The sequence below is a fragment of the Heliangelus exortis genome, chromosome 1, assembly GCF_036169615.1.
Source record: "Heliangelus exortis chromosome 1, bHelExo1.hap1, whole genome shotgun sequence".
In the NCBI taxonomy this organism is placed as follows: Eukaryota; Metazoa; Chordata; class Aves; order Apodiformes; family Trochilidae; genus Heliangelus; species Heliangelus exortis.
In genome coordinates, this window is record NC_092422.1 from 43,169,212 (window position 1) to 43,191,180 (window position 21,969).

Here is a 21,969-nt window from a genome sequence, read left to right on the forward strand (position 1 = left end):
CAGAGAAAATTCTTTGGTACATTTGGTTGTTCAACGTAGACCAGCCAGCAGATGTGGAAATGATGTGGAATGTGGAAATGATGTGGAATATGGAAATTTCCAGCAGCCTGACAAATCAGAAAGCTTGGTTGCTTAAGTTGAATGTAAAGATTTAGGGACTAGTTACAGACTTGTTTTAAAATAGATGATGGCCTGAATAACTGAATGAGTTTCTTCATTAAGTAAGAGTTCTTCCTTAGTGTTGGAGGAAACTCAATGGCTAGAAGGCATGCCAGCTGCCAGCTGGATAACTCCTTCCAAGCAATGTATTGGATTTCCTCTTCTCTGATTTCTCAGTAAGTGCCCAGGAATCACTGAATCACAGAATCATCTGTGTTGGAAAGGACCTCTGAGATCATCAAGTCCAACCCTTAATCCACCACCACTGTGGTTACCAGACCTTGGCACTGAGTGCCACATCCACTCTCTTCTTAAAAACCTCCAGGGACAGAGAATCCACCACCTCCCTGGGCAGCCCATTCCAATGCCTGATCACCCTCTCTGTAATAATTTTTTCCTAATATCTAACCCAAACTTCCCCTGGCAGAGCCTAAGTCCATGCACTCTAGTCTTACTCCTTCCATTGCCCACTTGTACATAATTTATGCATACGGAAAAACTTAGGTTGTAACCAGCAAAGAGTTGTGACAAAAATAGCAACATGAACGACTGGACTTGGTTTTGTTATATTCAGTCAGTTTTCAAGCAGAATATGCCTAAAAACTAGTAAATGAAGTAACAACTTTCAGCCTTCAAATATGTAACAGAAAACATCACAATAGATGCTCAAAGATGGAAAAACAGCCACTGCCCAGATTTCACTCCTCACAACTTCTTTCCACTTTAGTGAGCTGTGAAAATATGAGGGGATAATGTGCCCCTAAGTACTTCAATGTCCATAAATTCTCAGATTACTTTAATAAGAAGAACAGTTGCATTGGAATTGTACAGCATTGCATCACACCCTTATTTAATTTTTTGGCTGGTACAACTGTCTCAGATGTTTAGTTCTGTTAGAGAACACAGGTTCTTCAGCAGTCACTGTGGGGCTTAAAAAATCTACAGTGGAAAAATGTGGAGGGAAAATTAAAGAGTCAGCCTGTTTCCTAGGAAAATGACACTTGAGTGTGTACTTCCTTTTGCACCTATTTACTATTTCAAGGTATTCTGGAAGAAGGGATGGAAAATTCAAATGACGATTACATTCCTGTAAATGTAATTTAAAAAATTATTCTCTAATCTAAATATAAGTGGGTACTGTATTTTATAATATATTGAATTGTCTTTTGTTTCTCAAATGTTCCATCCATAGAAAATTAAACTTAAAAAGATTTCATATAGTGTTTTTGGAGCTAAAATAATCTGACAAATAATTACAAACATTCCATCTTTGTGCCCAGGCCTTAATTTAGTCTGTTGCAGAATAATTCTCAACTAATTCTAATTAGCTGATGTCTAATATAATTTTTCATCTTACTACATAAATTTGTTTTTCTTGAACTTAAATTCCTTTTTCTTAATCCAGTTCCATGCTTCATGTATCTCCTGTCACAATCAAATTATTAGCATATCTGAAAATATGGTTGAACTCTTCTGTAGCTGTGATATTCTGAAAATTTTACCTTCTACCAAAATATTTTTTCAAGTCATTTTGAAGAGGAGGATATCCCAGAGAACTCATTAACTGTTGCAAAACTGAAGAGAATTCCCTCCCTAAGTATACAGTACATTTTTCAGTGCCAAACAGCTAATTTGATCATTCAAATGTTTTATTTGAGATTCCGAATTTTTCACCAAAACCCAAGACTATTCTACAGAATGTCATGGCATTTGTTTCTTTTCAGATTTGGTAAGATCAGTACATTTAACAGTATTTTCCATGTTTTTCTTGAAAAGGTGACAAATATAAATACTTGATCCATCAGGGATACCTTTATTCTAAATCACATACTGATATTCTCTTTTAATTTCCTTTGATTTTGAGGTAATACAATAAAGAGGGAATTAATTAATAATTTTTCAATTTAATCTTGTCATGCTTTCTCATAATTTGGTATGTGTTTCACTGAGATATTTCCAAACTAGTAGGCCTAGCTTGTAGTCTTTTTGTTATCTGCTTAATAATCAAGAGATTTACCAGTATCTGTAATCTTATTGATCCCAAGCAATCTGATGTCCTCTGCAGTTTCTTTTAAAAATTATGTCTCCCATGTTTACTTCTAGAAGTTGTTTGCTTTTAATATAATTAGGAAGAGTCATATCTTCCCTCAGTTGTTATGGAACTGTATTTTTTAAAATGAAAAACATTTTTGGTCTTCATCAGAATTTCTTCTCCAGTTCAGTGACATATTTCCATATTTCTTTTGGCCTGCTCCATCTGCTTCAGAGAAACACATGTGCAGTGATTTTACAGCCATCTCTTCTCTGGCTCTTTGAATATGAGACCTAGGAGGTCTGAAAAAGAAAAGACCCAAGGGAAAGTGAAAAATAGGGTAGACAGTGTAAATAGAGACCAATTGCTCATTGCCTTTTCAGGAAAAATAAATAAGGGGTATAAAAAAATGGTGATGTGTTATATATATATAAAAACAAACAAACAAACAAAAAACCCGCAAAACCAAAAAAAAAACAGAAAAGGAAATACTTCACACAATGTGTAAGTCTTGGGCATGTGGCACCAGATTATTAAAATGTCACAAGAGTTCAAAAAGCAATTAAAAAAATAATTGAAGAAAAGCCTACTGGGGGACTGTTAGATAAAAAGTTGGTGCATACAGTTTGTAAATCACTTGTTGCTGGGAGCTGGGCAAATATTCTGAGGATGTGTCACTATATGCTTACCTTTATCTCAGCCTGTGTGCATCTATTCTTGTCAGCTTTTGGGAGCAAGATCCTAATGGAGTGGGACCCTTTGTATGACCTAGGGGCTGACTGCCCTTGGCCCCTCTTCTGTCTTATCACATTTTCCAGAGATTATGTTTCCTTAAGACTTAACATTTTAGAGGGATATCAATTTCCAGATGATTTTTCCATTCTTTACCAAAACCTTGCCCATATAATTCCTTTTGTCATATTGATGGAGTACTTGTTTGCATCAAGATAATTCACAGTTTTAAAATCCACAAGCCTATTTTATTAGTATTATCTGACATCCCTATCTTTATTTGGAATCTTCCAAAATACTGTATTTTATGAGTAACTCAGCTATTTTTTCCATTCTTTATCATGCCAAGCTTGGATTTCTTCAGTGCCTTTCAGTGCTTTGCAGATTCATCTCAGTCAACCTCCCTTATTAGTATTCTGACAGCCAAAAGTTAAGTGATGACCAGCTAGCATAATTTCTCAAAGCATCTTCTGAAGCAGAGGCTATTAGACTAGCATAATTACTGTTTATAGCTTTTACTTTTTGTTCATATTAGAATGGAAAAAAATCAGATTCCAGGAAGAAATATTACAGGACCAAATTTTATTATCCAGCAGATCCCAGAGAAAAGGGACATTTTGCAGTGGAGCAAGATAATGGATAGGCAAGAGAATGTGACAGCTCAGGTCCTGGACATCCTCAGCATTCGTGATCTCTTGCTGTATCTCCTCTTTACCATTTATTTGATTTATAAAACATGTGGAAGTACTGTTGTGATTTTCATGATAGTCCAAGAATAGAAATGAGGCAAGACCTGTGGGAGAGAGATTTTAATTTACCAGATAACTGCTAGAAATGGGAAAAAGGTAAGATCTGAGGCATGAAAGTATTTTTCAGGATATTATCTCTCCTTACACACCTTTCCTCTTCTAGTGTAACCTAAAATTATTCATTATTTGCCTGGACATTTTTTGTAACAGTAGATTATTAATGGGACTAGTTAAGGATCCAGTCACAATTTTACTCCTCTGATGGGCCTTTGTTGTTAGCTTGTTGCTGTTTCAATTACTAAGAATTTGTTTCTGTGACAATTTAAAGCAGTCTGACTATTATTAATCTTTGAGATTTTTTCTTTTTAAAAGGGATGTCAGATTTCATCTGTTAAAAAATGAATTGCTACTGTGAGCTCCTTCTTCATTTCTTCTTCTTCCATGCGGACCTCCTGAGCTGGGTGGGTAGAATGAAGAGAATTAGAAAAGATAAAAAAGATTTGTTCAGTTGTCTCAACTTTCAGTTGCCATTTCAAAGTCCCTCAGGTTTCTCAAATAGATGCCATCTGATCCCTCAAAAAGCTGAGATGTCCCTTAGGATCTGCCAGCCCTATGAAGATGCCTTGAGTACCCAAGGGCATTTCAGATGACCCCCAGCTAGACTCTCCAATGATAGAAAAAGTTTGGGGTTTTTTGTCTGCTTCTCATTGTTTGTTTGTTTGTTTGTCTGTAGAAAAAGTGAGATGATGAAAGGAAATAATTTCAATAATTCAGTTTTATAGACCCATGAACTTAGGCAAGTTAAATAACTGCCAAAAGTTAATAGTGCCTCTTTGCTATGGTTTTCTTTTTAATTCCAGAGGTTGTCTGTTCTGATTCATTGGATATTTATTCCAGAAGTGGAAAAAAAAAAAAAAATGGAGCAAATAAAGCAGCTTGATGACACCTAAGGATTTATTTCACAGGGATTTATGAATCCTGCTTTTATAGCTGCTTCATGCCTTTGAGCATATTAAAACAGTTAAGGACATGCAAAATATCTGCCCCTTACAGTTCAAAGGTGTTTATTTTAGCCTTGCTTATTTTAGCTGTAGGGAGTTCTACTATTGTGATACAATTGTTGTTTCAAAAGGCACTATTATATTATTCTAGGTTCATTTAAAAAGAAATTATACTGAATCACTGAATGTATTATTCATACTTACCTGAAATTACAACATGTTATTATAGAAAGGTACAGGGAAATATAAAATTGTATTTGTTATTTAACTATGGATAGAATGGTATTTTAAAAAAAAATAAATCAAATACTAATGTGTGCTTTGGCACAATATCTTTAGCATTTGTGGCTCCCTCTGATAAAAGGTGATGCAAGAGCTTTAATCCAGCCACTGTGCAGACAAGCACACTGGTACAGGGGAATGCCAGACAATGTAGTAGCTCTCCTGTAGAAGCCAAAGAAAACCTACTTCCCTTTCTAGTTAGCTTCTAAGTGACCTTGGGTTTACCCTTTTTCCTTTTTAAGTATTCAGTTATGCCCTCATTGAGGGGAATGAGAGCTTTTGCAGGTTTTGTTCCATGGGTATTTACAGGAAGGAAATGGTCCTTCAGGAGGAGTTCATTCCTGTGTCTTCATGAATTTTCTATAGCAAGGTTTTATAGCAACCACGTTTCCACTACATTCCCCTGCAATTCAAAAATAACCTTAAACTCTACTTTCTCTCTACTATGTATATCATAGAATCATAAAATGCCTTGGGTTGGAAGGCACTTCAAAGATCATCTAGTTCCTACCCTCCCTACCATGGGCAGGGACACCTCCCACTAGACCAGGTTGCTCGAAATCCCATTCAGCCTGGCCTTGAACATTTCCAGGGATGGGGCATCAAATACCTCCTTAGGAAACCTCTTCCAGTGTCTCACCACCCGTATACTAAATAATTTCTTCCTAATTTCCAACCTAAATCTACCCTCTTCCAGTTTAAAGCCATTACCCCCTTACCCTATCACCACATGCCCTTGTAAAAAGCCTCCTCCCAGCTTTCCTGTAGCCCCTTCAGATACTGGAAGGCCACCATAACGTCTCCCTGGAGTCTTCTCCAGGCTGAACAACTCCAACTCTCTCAGTCTGTCTTCATAGGAGAGGTTCACCAGCCCTCTGATCATCTTTCTGGCCCTCCTCTGGACACACTCCAACAGCTCCATGTCCTTCCTGTGCTGGGACCTCCAGAACTGGACACAGAACTACAGGTGGGGTCTCATGACAGTGGAGCAGATGGAGAGAATCATCTCCCTTGACCTGATAGCAACACTTCTGTTGGCACAGATGAGAGGATATGGTTGGCTTTCTGGGCTTCAAGTCCACATGAGGTTGGCACGGGCCCATCTTTTAAGCCTGTTGAAGTCACTCTGGATTCTCCCCTTTCCTATAGTGTGTTAACTATGTGCGTTTAGCTGTCTAAAAAACAAGATAGGCATTTAAGTTCACTGTGGTTTTAGAAGACTAACTACTGTGGTTTTAGAAGACTAACTTTATGTGCCTTTATAAGACCCCCCAAACCTTCTATTTATGTCTTTTGTATACATTACCACCCTCTTGATTAAATACCTGTGCTGCACATCATATGCCTCTTCTCTTTTGCTCATAAAAGGAAACTGGGCAACTTGTATCATCATTACTGTGAAAGAAAATTAGATTACAGAAAATTAGATTGCACTTCAAAGAAAAAAGAGAAGAAAAATGTATCAGATTTTACATTCTACAAGAGATATTGAGTCACAGAGGGATTATTCAGGAGTCTCAAGGAATCACTACAATGACTTTGCCTTGCTTTCTTTTGTGAAAACAGCAGAGAGCAGTTGTGGGTCTGCATCTTTCCTTGGTTATCACGGACATAAATCAACCACAGATTTGGAGGCAGGTATGCCAAAATCTTGAACTCTACTTGACATTCAATACAAAGTCAACACAGAGTGGTTTATTTTTCTGAGGAACAGAGTTTGAGCACTTGCCTCTGAATATTCCAGCTATAGTGTACATAGTGCATATATACATTCTAGTCAGATACATTCTAGTTAGCAGTCTGTTGGGATTGTGCTGTATCCTGAATGTTTCCATACTTCTCTACTGAAGACAGGAAGAATGAAAGAAGTCCAGTCACCACTTGTTTTTTTTTTCCCTATTCATGCTGTTGGGAAGTAAGCCAGTCACTTAGTACTGAAGCCATCAATAGACATTGATATTTTTGCTCTAGTCGTTTATTTTTGCATAGAATTTTTTTTTGGGGGGGGAGGTTAGTTTTTGTGGATTTTTTTTTCTGGTATAAGTATTTAATCTAAGTCTTGCAGGTTTAAGAGATCTAATAGCATGTCTGCAAGATGATCACATAAACTTATTCTAATGAGGTTTACAAATATGTGTGCTAAATATAATTAACTCTAGCAGCAACAATAAGAGTGACTCAATTAGCAACTTTATGTATTTGATTTATTAATTTGACAGCTAGGTTTGGACAAAATTACCACTTATTTCCTGATCACTGACTGATTCACTATTATTCTCTCTGACATACAAATCATTACATTTTTCAGTAATAAATGTCATGTGTAATTTTTAGAAAGAGCAGAATAACAAGTTACTTCTAAGACCCATATTGCCTTTTTCCTTCCCTAAATCTGAACTTTGTATCAGTTATAGCTACCCTGGTGATTAGAAGCCTTCTCAAAATTAGTAGAGGCTAAATCTGTGACATACCCCCTGACTACCATTACAAAAATATCTCTTTCCTGTTTAAGCAGAAAAAAAACAAAACCAAACCTTAAAACCACTCTTTCTTTTTCGCTTAGCTCTGTTCTTAATGGGCATCTGGTTCAGATGGAGTTAAGGGTCTTCTAGTTTCATCCAAACATCTGGTGCTATAAATACTGATGTGATGCCTTGGCAGATTTCCAATTTTTTCGTGTCCACTGTCTTCTTTCCTAAAAAATATATGAGCAGTTTATATGAGTGTAGCTTTCTTCCATTTGAGTGCTTGCTCAGAGTTACGACTGTACCTCCAAAAACTGCTGAAGGAGGAAGAAAATTGAGCAGTATAGCTATACTGACTCAGACAAAAAAACCCACAACCATTTAGCCAGCATTCTCTCTCACAGTGATCAACAACACGACACATCCAACAGTGCAAGCATGACTATACACTGAGTTCCTCAACGCTCCATTAACTCTTGTCTAAAGTTAGCAGAGATGCCCTTCTTACAGCCAACACAGAGGACAAAATAAATGACAAAATGTGGTTGAAACAAGTATCTCCATCTATGGAGATACCCAAAATTTTACTGAGCAAGGCCTGAGTAACCTGATCTAACCGGGCCTTGTTTGAGCAAAGTGTTGGACTAGCTGACCTCTGCACTTCCCTTATAACCTCAGGAATTTGTGACTGTTGGATTTAGCATCCAAGAATCCACTGCTAATCCCCTGGTAGAAGAAAACCAAATCCTTTTTATGATTGCCAAGGATCTTCTTGGTTATGCATAAGGAATGCCAAAACACACACTTGGTAGCTTTTGGAAAGCACACAAGGTGCTTACATATGAGCTAGGTGCCCAAGCTCCCATTAAAGTCAGTAGAAATCAAATCAGTCAGTAGTTACACTCAATTTTAAGAACCTAGGTTGCCCACATTCTCCACACACTTGTTACTGATTTGTTGCATTTGAATTACTGCCTTGGTCACCCTGGCCAATATGGTGCACTACAACTCGTGCAGTTTATGTGGGTCACACAGGATTTATGCAGAACTGGGAATTTACTGCTAGTCTAATTAAAGTCTTGACAGTCTAATCAAAGAATTATTATTAGTCTGGGCAAAATTATAGCAAAAATTATAATTCTAATTCTCCACAAATTACTGCTCATCCCAATAATGATACAGTAAAAACCAAAATACCAAACTGTATAGTAACTCTGTCTTTCTCTGGACTATTTCTTAGTTCCAGTCAACCCCTCCTAAAAGTACCAGCCAGCATCTTAGGCAATATGGTTTCTCATATCTGTATCTAAGCTTGGAAAGCTTCTAGAAAATAATTTTTCATGTGTTCCCCCTCCTGTCTGATGCCTTCTTTTAATTCTGACACTTTACTTTGGCTGCAGATTTTACAGAGGCTGACATTTTCCATCCCCACCATTTTCCTTGTAATATCTTTGTTGGTTCAAACAGCTTAATAGCAGTATTGGCAGCACATGATTCAGCACTTCTGGAAGCTCTCACTGTACAGTATTCAAAATGACAAGGAAATAAACTCATTTAGTTCTTACTTAACATCAATATTAAGTTATAGACTATGGCTGGAACATGCCACGGTCCTTATTCTCCTTTCTGAGATGGGCACCTGTCTGGTTGTTTGGTATTTTTTCTGTTACAGCCACATTGCAGACCCAGCGTAGTGGTTGATGCCCACAAGGTTTTCACCTCCAAGAGAATATGGCTGGTGTGTGAAAACTGTTCCAGAAGTATAGGAGACCGGTCTCCTATGCCTGGAACTAATCTCTTGAATATCCTTTCTCTCTTTTGTCTTTTTCTCCTTATTCTGAGAGAAGAAAAATTAGTCTTTAAGTGGCCTTTTCCTCAACTTTCCAGCCAAAAAGGGTGAAAGGGTTAATCAGTGATGTATCATAAAAGAAAAGGAAAGATTTTAAAACAAGAATGAAAATAAAATTAGTTTCAACAATGTGATTATGTAGCCTTCTGCTACATTCTGAAAACCAAACCCTTATTAAAGATGCACTTTATATACTGCATGGGTCATCTGTCATCTTCCTTATCTTGTACACTTCCTTTTTATGTCCAAATCAATTTAGGAACTCCTTCCTCATCCAAGCAAGACTCCTGCTGCTTTTGCTTTATCTCCTACATTTTGGGATGCACATTTCTTGAGCTTGGAGGAGATGATCTTTGAATATCAACCAGCTCTCTTGGACCCCTTTTCTTTCCATTGTCATATTCCATGGGATTCTTCCAAGAAGATCTCTGAAGAGGCTGATGTCTATTCTCCCAAAATATAGGCTTGGATTCCTGCTTTTTACTCTGATTCCTCTGTAGTATCCTCCTTCTCCTGGATCCTCCTGGATCCTGTGGGATCCCAACACCAGGGGTGACATGCAGACAAGGCCAACGCAAACTTTCACATCCCTGGACAGTTCTTCCTTGTTTTAAAGTATCAGATCTAGCAGAGCATGGTTCCTTGTTGGGTTCTCCCAGACTAAGAGAGCTGGAATTGTTCAGTATGAAGAAGAGAAGGCTCAGGGGGAATCCATCCATGTTTTATAAATACATGAAAGGAGGGAATGAAGAAAAGGGAGGCAAATGCTTTTCAGTGGTACCCAGTGACAAGACCAGAGCTATTTATCTTAGAACTAGATGAACTGCATCATGAAAGAGCCTGTTTTTTCCACTCACTATAAAAAAACATCCAGATATCTAGAACTGATGCAGACACCTGTGCCAGAAACATCTAAATTTAGGTAAGCTCACTGCTCTATAGTTCAATAAACCTGGGCAACACAGGTGGCAACTTCACAATAAGTGCTTCTTCTTTTGTTTAGCTGAAGTCACACAACAATATCAAACCCTTGCTGAACTGCTGACTTTACAACACTTCCGTACATTCCCAGCAGCATTCAACACACTCAAGTATAACATTGTCTTTTTTGCCTCAGAACTGACCTGAAATATCATGCTTCAAGCTATATATATATATATACACTGCACAACTGAACAAAAGATAGCTTCAGCAGAAATTGTTGTTGAAGATTGCTTCTCAAAATTCATTTTTGCTTTCTGCCACTGCAGTCCTAGGTCAGCTCAGATGTTGAAGGATAATTCCACTCAGATTCAGCAAGCTGGGCAACTTTTTTTCCAGAAAGCTACATGCTTTTGAAAACAAAAATATGGAAAAGATTTAAGCAATTGTAATTACAGCTGTGACTATGTGGTAGCATATTACTAGCTCCTGAGGTGTGTCTGGCTAAAATCTGGGAACTACCTCTATTTAGCTGGAATAGTACAGTGTATTCATATTATCTATCTGCTAACATGCTAGTCCAGTTAAAACAACACTTTTCTCCATGCTTAACCCATTGAGCTAAGCAATCGTATTTGGTTTTTACTATCTAAGCTTGTGTGCCTAGCTAATGGGTAAAAACTGTGCATGTCAGAAATCCTCTAAAAGTCATTTGAAGGGCTTTGCAAGATACAGAATGCCTGCTCCACAGGAATCGTGAGGAATGAGGCCTTAGACAGAATTTAGGTTGAGTTAGCATTGCAGCTGGCAAGGTTTAGTTGATGATATGGTGGTTACTGGTATGGTAATGCTATAATTTTGTTTATATCCTGACCTACGTTCAAAGAGAGACTAAGCTGGCATTACAAGGAGCCACTGTAACACTGCAGCACTGTGTGGTTTTTATTGCAGTTGCTTTACAAACACAAAATAAAATAGTGGTTCCTAATCCAAGAGGTTTATTATTTCTGCAGAGCTTCACTTTATATAGAAGAAAAGCAATTTGGGCATAAAGCCTACTCAGGAGCCATATATATGGAAAAAACATAATGATGAACAGACTGATATTTAGAAAACAACCATTATCAGTACTGTGCAGGATATCTAATTTGAATGATCAGCATCATCTCAATACTGAAAGGATCAGTTTCACTTTATAGCTTTTCCAAATAGATTTTTATACTGTGTTATAAGTGTTAGGAAAAATGCCAATACCTTACACTTAGTGACCTAGCAGTAATTTACTGTGAATATATATTCAGCTTCCCTCTGTTTCTGTAGGACAGAGACCATGCATTGCAGTTAATATTTTAAAGCAATATTGGCACTACAAGAGCATGGAGTTACTTGGCCTTTCCCCTTACAGTCCTGTAACAAAATGATTTTCAGATAACACCCAGGCCTTAACTGTTTAGATTTTTTGATCGCTTATTCTCATATAATTTCATTCAGGATGTTTTAAAATAGAGACAATATTAACACTATTCACAGAAGACCAAGAACCAATTCAAAAACAAAGTAGCTTTCAGCTTAATGGCTAAACAAATATTAGTATCATCTTTTTCCTAAGGAATACACGCTAAAACTTTTCTACTTAAACATACCTTACTTGTAGTACAAAATATAGAGGCATTGCCAAGATCAGAGTGGAAATGTCCTGTTCAAATAGGACTCCATAACAGAAATAGATTTCTTCTTGTAGTATTCATCTGTTTTAACTTTCAATGCACAAAGCATATTGCCATCTGTATTTTCTACCATTTTCTTCATTTTCCCTACCAGATCTTATGGGCTTGGGGACTTTTTAATTTTTTTTTTTTTGTTTACTAACTGGAGGTATTTTCTCACATATTTCCCACATTCCTTCATAACTTGGCATATATTTACATTTTATATTCTGTGTTTCTACTTTACTGTCATCAGTTTTATCAACTCTGCCTGACTTCTGCACATTCCATTCCATCCAATTTGTTAAATGGAAACTTCAAAGCCATATGGGGATTTTTTTGTTTGTTAAACATTGTTTATTTCCATAGCAGCACATGCTGGTTACTGTCAAGGCTAAGTTTTTAAAATAAGATTTTTAGATGGAAAACACTGAAAAACTACACCATATAATAATAATAATAATAATAATAATAATAATAATAATAACAACAACAACAACAACAACGACAACGACAACGACAATAATAATTTTATAAAAATTGTAATTACTTCTTGGTTTTATTATTTGGGTTTTTTTTAAAATAGTGTCTGCCACTGGTGTTTGCTGCACACAGATATTCAAATGATATTTTATTACGAGTAATTTCCCCAAAATAGTTATACACTCATAATGTTTAAAGAGGCAGTCTGGTTTTAAAGACAAAAACTTCAAAGTGACACACACTCAAATGTTTTACTCCTGTGATTTTTCTGCTTTGTACAGACTTCTCCCAAACTACTCATGCCTCTCCAAAGAGGTGGGTCTTGGCAGATCCTTCTTCATCACTTTCAGACTCTCTTCTGTCACCTGTGAAACACCATTAGCCTTTGCTTTCATTCCTCATAGCAACACGTAGCTTGTGTCACATTATGTGAAAACATGAATTTTTAAGAAGAATCCCCTCTCAGAGACAAGAACACACTGCCTCAGGCTTTGTTTCTGGGCTCCATACCATTTGCTGCAGATTCATAGCTTACTCCAGAGAGATGCTAAGCAATCATTTTAGACAAATCACAGCTATGCACAGCTATGATGATCCTGTCAGAATGTACCTGAACAAGTTTAGAGCTGTCCCTGTGATCAACATGGAAACAGCAGTGGCAGCAAAGAGATCCTGCAATACCCACCCTAGACCAAGGCAAATATTTGCAATGTTTCCCACCCTGAGCTCTATGAGCAGTAGTGGCATTTCAAGTTGGTTCAGATATAACTGCATGGTATTTGGACATATCCAAGATTTGCAAGTGCATATATGTGTATAAACACTGAACAAAGACAACAACAATGTAATTAAAACTCTGTATTCAGCTATGAAATCTTAAAAGTAGCCCCGTGGTCCTACTAAGGATGGCTCTGGAATTGCCTGTGTTGCCTAAAAAAGGAGAAGATGAAAAAAAACCAAGCCAACCTCCTGCCGTTTCTAAGAAAATAAGTCCCACTGGTTTCTTTACGCCAACTTCCCGCTTAAAGAAGCTATCTAAATCCATATAGAGATCAGAAGTTTTATGTGGTGTACATTGCCAAGAACTTGGAATTAAAACTTATAAACAAAGTTTGAAAACCATGAAGAAAACAAATGCAGCCAGCAAATTGACAGCCTGGTCTCAAGTCAGTCCATGAGTACGTAAATTTTGTTAGATTTACATTTAGAAAAATCTATTAATTTCCCACTGACATTTTGGGTATTAGATGAAAACCAATGCTCAATATGCAAAATGAAGCTACAAAATGTGAAGTTTTTATTTTTGTGTTCAAATTTTGGATAGAAATGTACAGCTTTTATTCTAAATTCTTTAGAAGGTATAGCAAGCAAAACAGGACAGTAAGCATAGTATTTACATAAAATAGTAAAAAATGGTAGAAAAATATAAATACGCATTATTATTTTTATGTATGTTTGTTAAGACAAAATTAACCTAGCTTTGTATTCTGCCTATTGTGTAAGTTCCATCAAAAACCTTAAAAAATTTGAATAGGCTTATACAGGTGAAGAAGTGTAGAGTTAAATATCGTGGTTTCTTACTCACTGGCCATTGACTGAATGAATGAAAAACAAGCTTAAAATTGGTAGCAGACTTTTACTGCTTGCCTTTCTGCAATTAAGTTCAAACTTGTCTGAATTCAGATCACATAGTTCAAAAGAACTATTTGCAGAACTGAGTTTGCCACAGTTATTACTACCAAGAAGATTACTTTCTTGGCTCAGTTTCATGGTGGAGCAAAGTTTAAGCTGTTGTAAATTTGCTGACTAACAGCAATTAGGTTTCTTATTCCTAAAACAAAGATGAAGCAATACTTTCATTTAAATGGCACTTTGATACTAATTTGGGGAGAATCCAACAAAGAGCCACCAAGATAATGAAGGGACTGGAGCATCTCTTGAGAACAGGCTGAGAGGACTGGGACTGTTCAGCCTGGAGACAAGAAGGAACAGGGGGATCTCATCAATGTATATAAATACCTAAAGGGAGAGTCCAAAGAGGCTAAGTTCTTCTCAGTGGTTGCCAGTGACAGGACCAGAGGCAATGGACAGACACCAAAACACAGGACATTCCCAGGTTCCCTCTGAACATCAGGAAACATTTATTTATTTTTTTTACCATGAGGGTGACTATGCACTGACACAGAGGTTGTGGAGTCCTCAGTCTTTGGAGATATTCATAAGTCATCTGGACACAGCTCTTGGCAACCAGGTCTGTGTGGCCCTGCATGAGCAGGGGGCTGGACCCGGTGAATTCCAGAAGTCACTTCCAACCTCTACCATTCTGTGGGTTTGTGGTTCTGTAATTGAAAGGTGCCTTAGTCCTTACTGATTACTTTGCACTATAGATCAATATTATGCCATAGTCAAAACCTCTGGAACCAGACAGTTAAATTAAAATATACAGATAATAAAATATACAGATAACTCAATTTTGAAAATACAAAGATCTGACAGAAATGCACAATTATCCTTTTATAGTCTGATGTGAAACCAATGACATAGCTTCCTATGGACACATTCAAAGTCTAAATTAGTCACATCATCTGTTTTGAGGGTAAGTCTCGTAAGTACACTGGTAATATTCCTGAAGAAAAAGAAGCTGTGTCTCTGTTTATCTTGTAAGTTGTACCACCCAAAACTTGTCCCTAGGTGTGAAAGTCCCTCCCCCCCCACACCTTCAATAACTCTCTTGAACTTATCCCTCCTTCTATGACTCTTTTCATGAGGTCTGCAGAATATTTTCTTATTTCCCCAGTAAAGATATTCTGGTTCTTGCCTACTGTCCTGTCTTCCCTTAAAAGAAGTGATTTCCACAAGTTCAAAATTTAAAGTTCAATTTTAATAAATGCTTATTCCATTGTATTCCAATATTTGCAGGCCGAAATGAGATTTGGCAGCTATTAACCAGTGTTAAATTTAGAGTTTTTAGGATAGTGCATTCCACAGAGCTGAGATACAAAAAATACCACAAAAGCCACAGAGATCAGGTGACATTTTCAAAATATCAGATTAACACTCTGTTTTTGATTTGTGTGTCACTTTTCAGGCAATGTCTGAGATGTCACATGCAGCCCTTCAGAAACAGTTTACTTTGGGGAATTTTTTTTTCCTGACAATACAGAGGACAGTAGAAGTTAAACCTTTTACATGAATGGCCCAAATTCCATTTCCTGTGAAATCTGATAATATAATTAAGAGATTTTACTTCTACTTGGTAACAGAGGCAGAGTGCAGTACCCCATACAAACTATTCTTCAGCTTAATATGACCTTTACTAATAACTGTTCCTTTTAAGACAGAATGATTAAACATAGAAACTTTCATTATTTATAGATGTAAAGAGGAAAAAGGAGGAAATCCTGTAAGAAAAGTAATAACATTAATTCATTTTAAAACTATGTTTCTCTGCCAACTATTTTCCTGAACAACTAAGGCTTTTGAGTTCTGGTTTGAGGAACACAACAAATGAACCAAACAATAGAGTAGGCCCAAACTTCCCAAACTTGTTTGAGAACTTTTGAGTTACTTTTCAGTAACTGATGCATTAGTCAGACAAAGGCTGCAAGGAAGGCCCTGGGTGCACACAGAAAGCCTCATACTTTCACCATCTCCTCCTTCATAGTCCTGTACACCTTAACTCCTACCCCTATCTAGAAACAAAACTCCGAGCTCACTCTCCACTTCTCTGCCCTCTTATATACACACATTGAGATTTCACTCCTTCAAGTCCTCACCCAGCATATGGGTGGTGATGTCTGGCTGTACAAGAATGCTTACCCTGCTGGGCAGGTCAGCCCCCGAGCAGACAGCAGCCTGGATAAAGGTGGTGACCTGGACTGCAGGATAAAGCTCTGTGTGCAAGCCCTTAGCAATAGCAAGAAGCTGCTTTCGTAAGAGTATTTACCTTGCAGATCACGTACTCAGCTGTACATAGAGCCACCCCTCTTCACTGCAGCTAGGAGCTGTATCTACAGCTATTTTGAAACTGTCTCCTACCACAGCTACGTCTTTGACAGTGTGGGAATTTAGGAATGAATCATCCTCATGTGATATAACACTATGGGTGAATATATCAGTTTTTCGCTGTCTTTACATACGTAGATTTACAGTTTTAGGACTGTCCAGGTTTGAGCCGGAACAGAACCAATTTTCTGATTTGCAATTTTAGTTTTCAGTTAAGTCTTTTCCGAGTAGCTGCACTCGATGAAATTAACAGCATGTTTTTCTGTCAGCGTGTGCTTCCAGGACTGACAATGCTCAATGTTTATAGTTCCTGCTGGAGAACAGTATGCAGAAGTAAAATCACAGCTTGGTTCTGCTGAACTTCTTGTGTGCCAGAAACGAAAGGGAGGAAAAGAGGTCACACCTGTGACCCTCCTGTGGGGAAGAACAGACTGGACAGGTGACCCAAATTCATAAAAAAAAAAATAAAACTCCATCCCATATGAATCATGCTCTGTATAAATCTAAGAGATCATGAGGATCAAGCTTTTATTTGTTCGTGCCCAGATTCCTGGAAGGACTCCGTATGTTCTTTTGCCTTTGATCTTGACCTGTGCATTACTGAATCTGAACATTCCTGAATCCAGCTCCCCTCTGCTGCTGACTCCAGGAGCACAGTCCAGGACTTTTCCAGGGCCTGCCCTGCAGCACTGTTGGTGATGTGTTATTGGGGAGGAATGTGATGTTGGTTTTGTACCTATTTGTAGATATTTCATTATTTCCTTTTTTCATAATTTCTACTTCATAAAAACTGCATAGTTTAGTTTCCACCTTGTCAGCCTCCCTCCCTTATTCTCTTTCCTTTCCCTTTCTGGAAGGGAGAGGGGTTAATAAAGAGTATCTGTCATTGATTTACTTGTTAAACCTTGACAAGGAAGATGAGAGCACAAGAAAGCACAAGAAAGACTAGTTTTCTTGTCTGAGAACAGTGCTTTGCCTTCGAAGGAACCGAGGGCAAATGGGCTCACAACAGAGAATTCTCGGTAGATGCCTATTCAAAACCATTCCTCAGGCCTCCAAGATGTCTTCTGTGCTACACCCTGCTCCTTCTCACCCCATGGAGTTATGTATCTAAGCAAGGCATGGAATTGGGACGAAAGAGTCCTGACAGAATTACTGCAAAGAAAGGAGTGGGGAAGGGGCTCAGGCGCAGACAATTGTTCACGAGTACAGCGCCTGAGAAAAGGCTGAGGGTGGCCACCAGCAGGACCAGCGCACTCAGCCAAGCACGACATGGACCAAGCAGCAGGTCCAGGGCCTCCAATAGCTCGGGCCCCAGTGGACCGGCCTCAGAAATTGCCCCTCAGGGACTTCAAGAAGCGGCAGAGATGGCGGCGGCACAGGCGGGAGATCGCAAGGCGGGGCGAGTGCGCAACAACCCCGACGGAAATACGCGGGGAGCAGCCACGGCGGAGCTGCGGAGGGTAAAGGGGAAGGCGGCGCGACCCACCCGGGCCCCCAGGCCACCCGCCCGAGGTGAACACGGCCCCTCGGGCCGGCACCATCCCCGGGCAGCGGCTGCGCACATACGCGCCGCGATCGTCATAGGGAGCGGGCGGAGCCTCCTGCGCCTCGAGTCGCGTCCCGCCCCGCCCCGCCGCCTGGGCCGGCTCCGCCGCCGGGGTAGGCGGGGGGCGGAGGCAGCGGGGGAAGGCCGGGGCGGCGGCGACGGCTCCGGTGGAACGGGCGAGGGAAGGGCCGAAGGGCGCGGGGCCGGTTGGAGGAGGTGCGGTCGCGCTGGTGCGTGTCGGCGGGGAGCCAGGATGGATCACCACCAACCCGTCAGCCGCTACCAAGTGGTGAGTGCGGAGTCCTCTGCGAGGCACCTCTCGCCTCTTCCTCCGCCTCTCCTGGTCGGGGCGAGGGAGGTGGGCGGCGGGGGCGTCCTTCCCTCACCCCCCATACCTTTCCCCCGCCGGTTCTCATCCCCTCCGCTTGGGGTTCTGGCAGGGACCCTGGCGCTTCCCCTGCGCCGGTGCGGGCCCGAGCGCTGCCCCCTCCCCTCTCCACCTCGGTGGCGGCGGGGTTCTGACAGGCGGGCCTTGCCCCGCGGCGCCGGCGGGAGCTGCCACCCCCTCCCCCACCGGCAGCCCTGGCGCTCGGCCTCTGAGGGGGTGGCTGCCCGGCCTCTGCCGAGCTGCCGGCCTGCGCCGGGAACCGCCTGTGCCCGCCCCCCCCTCCTTCCCCTCCTTCTGTCTCCCCCTCGTCGGTTGGTCCCGGTGTGGGGCCGGTGGGTTTTCCTTGGCGGTGAGAGGGTGCCGGATTGCTCCGGGGAGAGCGGTGCGCGGCTGCCTGGCTGCGGAGTGAGGGAAGGGGCAGGGGTTGTCTCTGGGTGGGTGAGTGCCTGGGACTGAAGTGGCGTTTCTGCTCTAAAACCTTATTCGTAACAGCCCGTGGCTGTGAGGCACAGGGGTGGAGTGTAATGCGTTGTGAATGTGCTGTCATCCTTATGCCAGTGATGCCTGTAGATACACACACGTACACGGGCTGACTGAAGCCTTGATGCAGGGGACTGTAAAACATAGAAGACTGACCTTCGGTAAACCTCTGTGTGTGTGTGGCCACGTACAAATACATACTCCCCCACACCTGAGCACCCTTTCTTACCAAGGACCAGGCTTCACCATTTGGTATTTCATTGAGTCCAATGCAAATGCCTGTGCTTTCCATCCTGAACTTCGCTACAGAAATAGTTTTCCTCCTTCCTGAACTGATTGTATGGCTTGTTTCTCACAGTCTAGTTAGAAGGTCGGTTGTATTAACCTTGCACTCATTAGCTTAATTCTAGTTATACTTGAAATATTTTTCTGATTGTTGTTTGCAAAAAATTACTTACGTCCTGTCAGTCTCCTCAGAAGTTCCAGTTTTGTCCTTTGGTTCCTTGGATTTCATGGCTTTGCTGTGTATGTAAAGTTGTACCTGTATAAGTCTGAAATCTTTCCTGTTGTCTGTAATTAAAATTTGTGCTACAATCTTCCAGCTAAATCCTGAATTATTTATCTTATCGACTGTGTTTTACAGCTTGAGCAGCAAAAACAATGCCCACAGAAGTAATCGCGTTTACTATTGTGCATATGGAGAGAAAAATGCTGATACTTATATTCAGATTGTTCCTAGGTCACAATTAAAAAAGTTATGTGAAAACCCTTATAATAGGTTTTGAATATTTACTTTGGTAGTCTTACAATGTGGGAAGTTTATGTTTTTGGATGATTGGGATTGTCACATAGCTGATGCCCACACCTAGCATCCTGTGACTTCCCAGGAGTGACGTATGCCTTTAGGATGCTAGCGGGTCCCCAGGTGCTTTACGGGTCAGTGCATTTCTGCACCACACTATTATAACCTGGAATCAGCAGAAGTTCTGTAGTCATTCCGTCTTTGCAACAGAGAATGAAAATGCTGTCAGAGCATTTTCTTAAAAGGCTGAAGACAGTAGCTTCCCTGAGGCCTGAAGTAACCTGGGTATGTTTTATTAAGGCCTTAAAAGTATATGCTATTAAACATCAGACAAATATATGGGAAATTTGTATTCCATTACTCAGAGAAGTAGAAAAAAACACAGTAAGATGGAATGAAGAAATAATTTGCCTCTAGTATTTTCAATGTTATATTTGATTAGGAACTTCCATCAGTGATTTCGGTGCCCAGCTTTGGCTAAATGCTCTTCGGTGCATTCTTCCAAGGGGGCTAGTACTAATATTTGACAGCAGGAGTTGGCCTAGTCAGTTCCCTGTGTATATTTAACTTTGTGGTCAGTTTGTGCCCATTGAATTTTGTTAGGGAAGTGTTCTCTGAAGCCTTTGCAGTTACAGCACATTAAGTTCCATTGAATTCACTGTAAATCACAATGAAAGTGCTATCTTAATCTCCCATGTGCTGTAGAGTTTGAAATATGACCTTAATAATTACTGCCATGCAGGAAAGAGTGTTTTATCTTCTCTGTGTTATATTTGGCTGGTAGACACTGGGATTTTTTTAATGTTATTTACTTACTGTGTTGGGTCAGAGAATGGAAGGAACAAGGCAACTGCAGATATACTTAATTAACACCTGATTATTTAAGCATGTGGTCCTAAGTGTTATGATGTATTTGTTTACTTAATGGCTAGGATAGGTAATGAGCAATAGATTATTGCAGATTTCATAGTTATATTCTAATTTTTAAGGACAAAATGTAGAGACAAGACTTAATATGGCTGATATCGCATTAGTTTTGTGAACATTCCACTCCCTTGTTCTAAGCTTATGAAATCCGACCAGCTTGGGTGTTTTCTTTTATCCATGAAGACAAAAATCCCCCACTTTTTAAAATATATATATGTAGTTGTATCCATTCTGCCTTGACTTCTAACTGTTCTATTTTTCTCTTTCATAGCAAGTATTTTTGTAAATAGAAAGAATTATAAGTGTACGTTATTGTAGAAAGAATTGCTGACTTGCGTTTTTGTTCCTGGCAGTGACAGTAGCACTTTACTGAAGCTGAAGGAGCTGTCTCGCTATTGCTTCTTTTTATTTGTGGTTTCTTCAAGTAAGTTAAACAAAAAGTCTTCAAAAATGGCAGCCAGTTTAAATTTGAGCTTGAGCACAACAAGGCAGCTTTGTGACTTTATGAAACAGAAAATGTCTGATCATAGATCTAACCCTCAGCTTCTCTTGGCTTTTTATCTGTAAGAAATAGCACTTAAGCCTTATTCTGCATCTTGCTCTTTCTTGTGGATATGAATTTTATTTAAAAAGCCATTGAAAAATGTTCGAACTGGGCCACTGTTAGGAAGTTTTTCCTTGGAACTGCAGCAAAGGGAGCGTTGTGAGCGCAGAGCAGGAGGTACATCAGCATTACGTAACTGGCTGCCGTGGGCATCTCTGATTTGTATTGCTTTCTGCCCCTCCTGTTTTGTCCTTTCTTCGGAGGGCAAAAAGACAGCTAATTGATGGACAAGTATTTGTCATGCTTCCCTGTAGGAATATGACATCAGGAGTAAATTAGCCAACCTTTGTTGTCCTGCTTTGCTTCCTTTTTATTTTTTTTTTTTTCCTTAGTCACTTACATGCTGCAATCCTGTTGGCAAACGCATGCTAAATTTTATGTTTATTATAGGTGTAGTCAATTTAGTTGTGTTGTTTTCGGGTTTGTTTTTTTTTCTTCCCCTATTCTGCTTGTTGGATAAGAGAACCGAGGCATCAGCTTTGGGAAAATTATAATATTTCTTCAGTGATCATTTTCCTGGTTCTGTTTGCCTCCTAGCTCTTTGTCATCTGACCTTAATTTGTGCACCGTGATCATGTCTTAAATGTCTCCTCCTAGTCCAGCTTCTTCGCAGAAAAAGTGATTTATGCTGTGTGAATTTATACTGAAACAAAAAGAAATGGAGCTGTTTTCTCCAGTGTGTAAAACTGCATGAGCAACATCCAGCTTGGGATGGCTTTTTTTTTTATGATATACGATTTTCCAGATAATTGAGTCACGAAGGGAGATCTCACATGCATATGAGTGATTTAGGCACAGAAATCCCACTGAACTGCTTAAGTATTCTAATCAACTC

General features: G+C 39.7%; 1 protein-coding gene across 4 annotated transcripts in view; it reads left to right on the plus strand.

The window, feature by feature from the left end:
• Positions 1 to 17,824: 17,824 nt before the first annotated feature.
• Positions 17,825 to 21,969, plus strand: part of NDFIP2 (Nedd4 family interacting protein 2) — a 43,748-nt gene continuing 39,603 nt past the window's right edge. For 2 of the 4 annotated variants that reach the window (XM_071741564.1, XM_071741584.1), the window contains exon 1: positions 17,825 to 18,222. In XM_071741564.1, the coding sequence (XP_071597665.1) occupies positions 18,187 to 18,222 (36 nt within the window). In that variant the 5' untranslated portion in view covers positions 17,825 to 18,186. The remainder of the gene's footprint in view (positions 18,223 to 21,969) is intronic. The other 2 variants (XM_071741556.1, XM_071741574.1) reach the window with 2 other exon arrangements.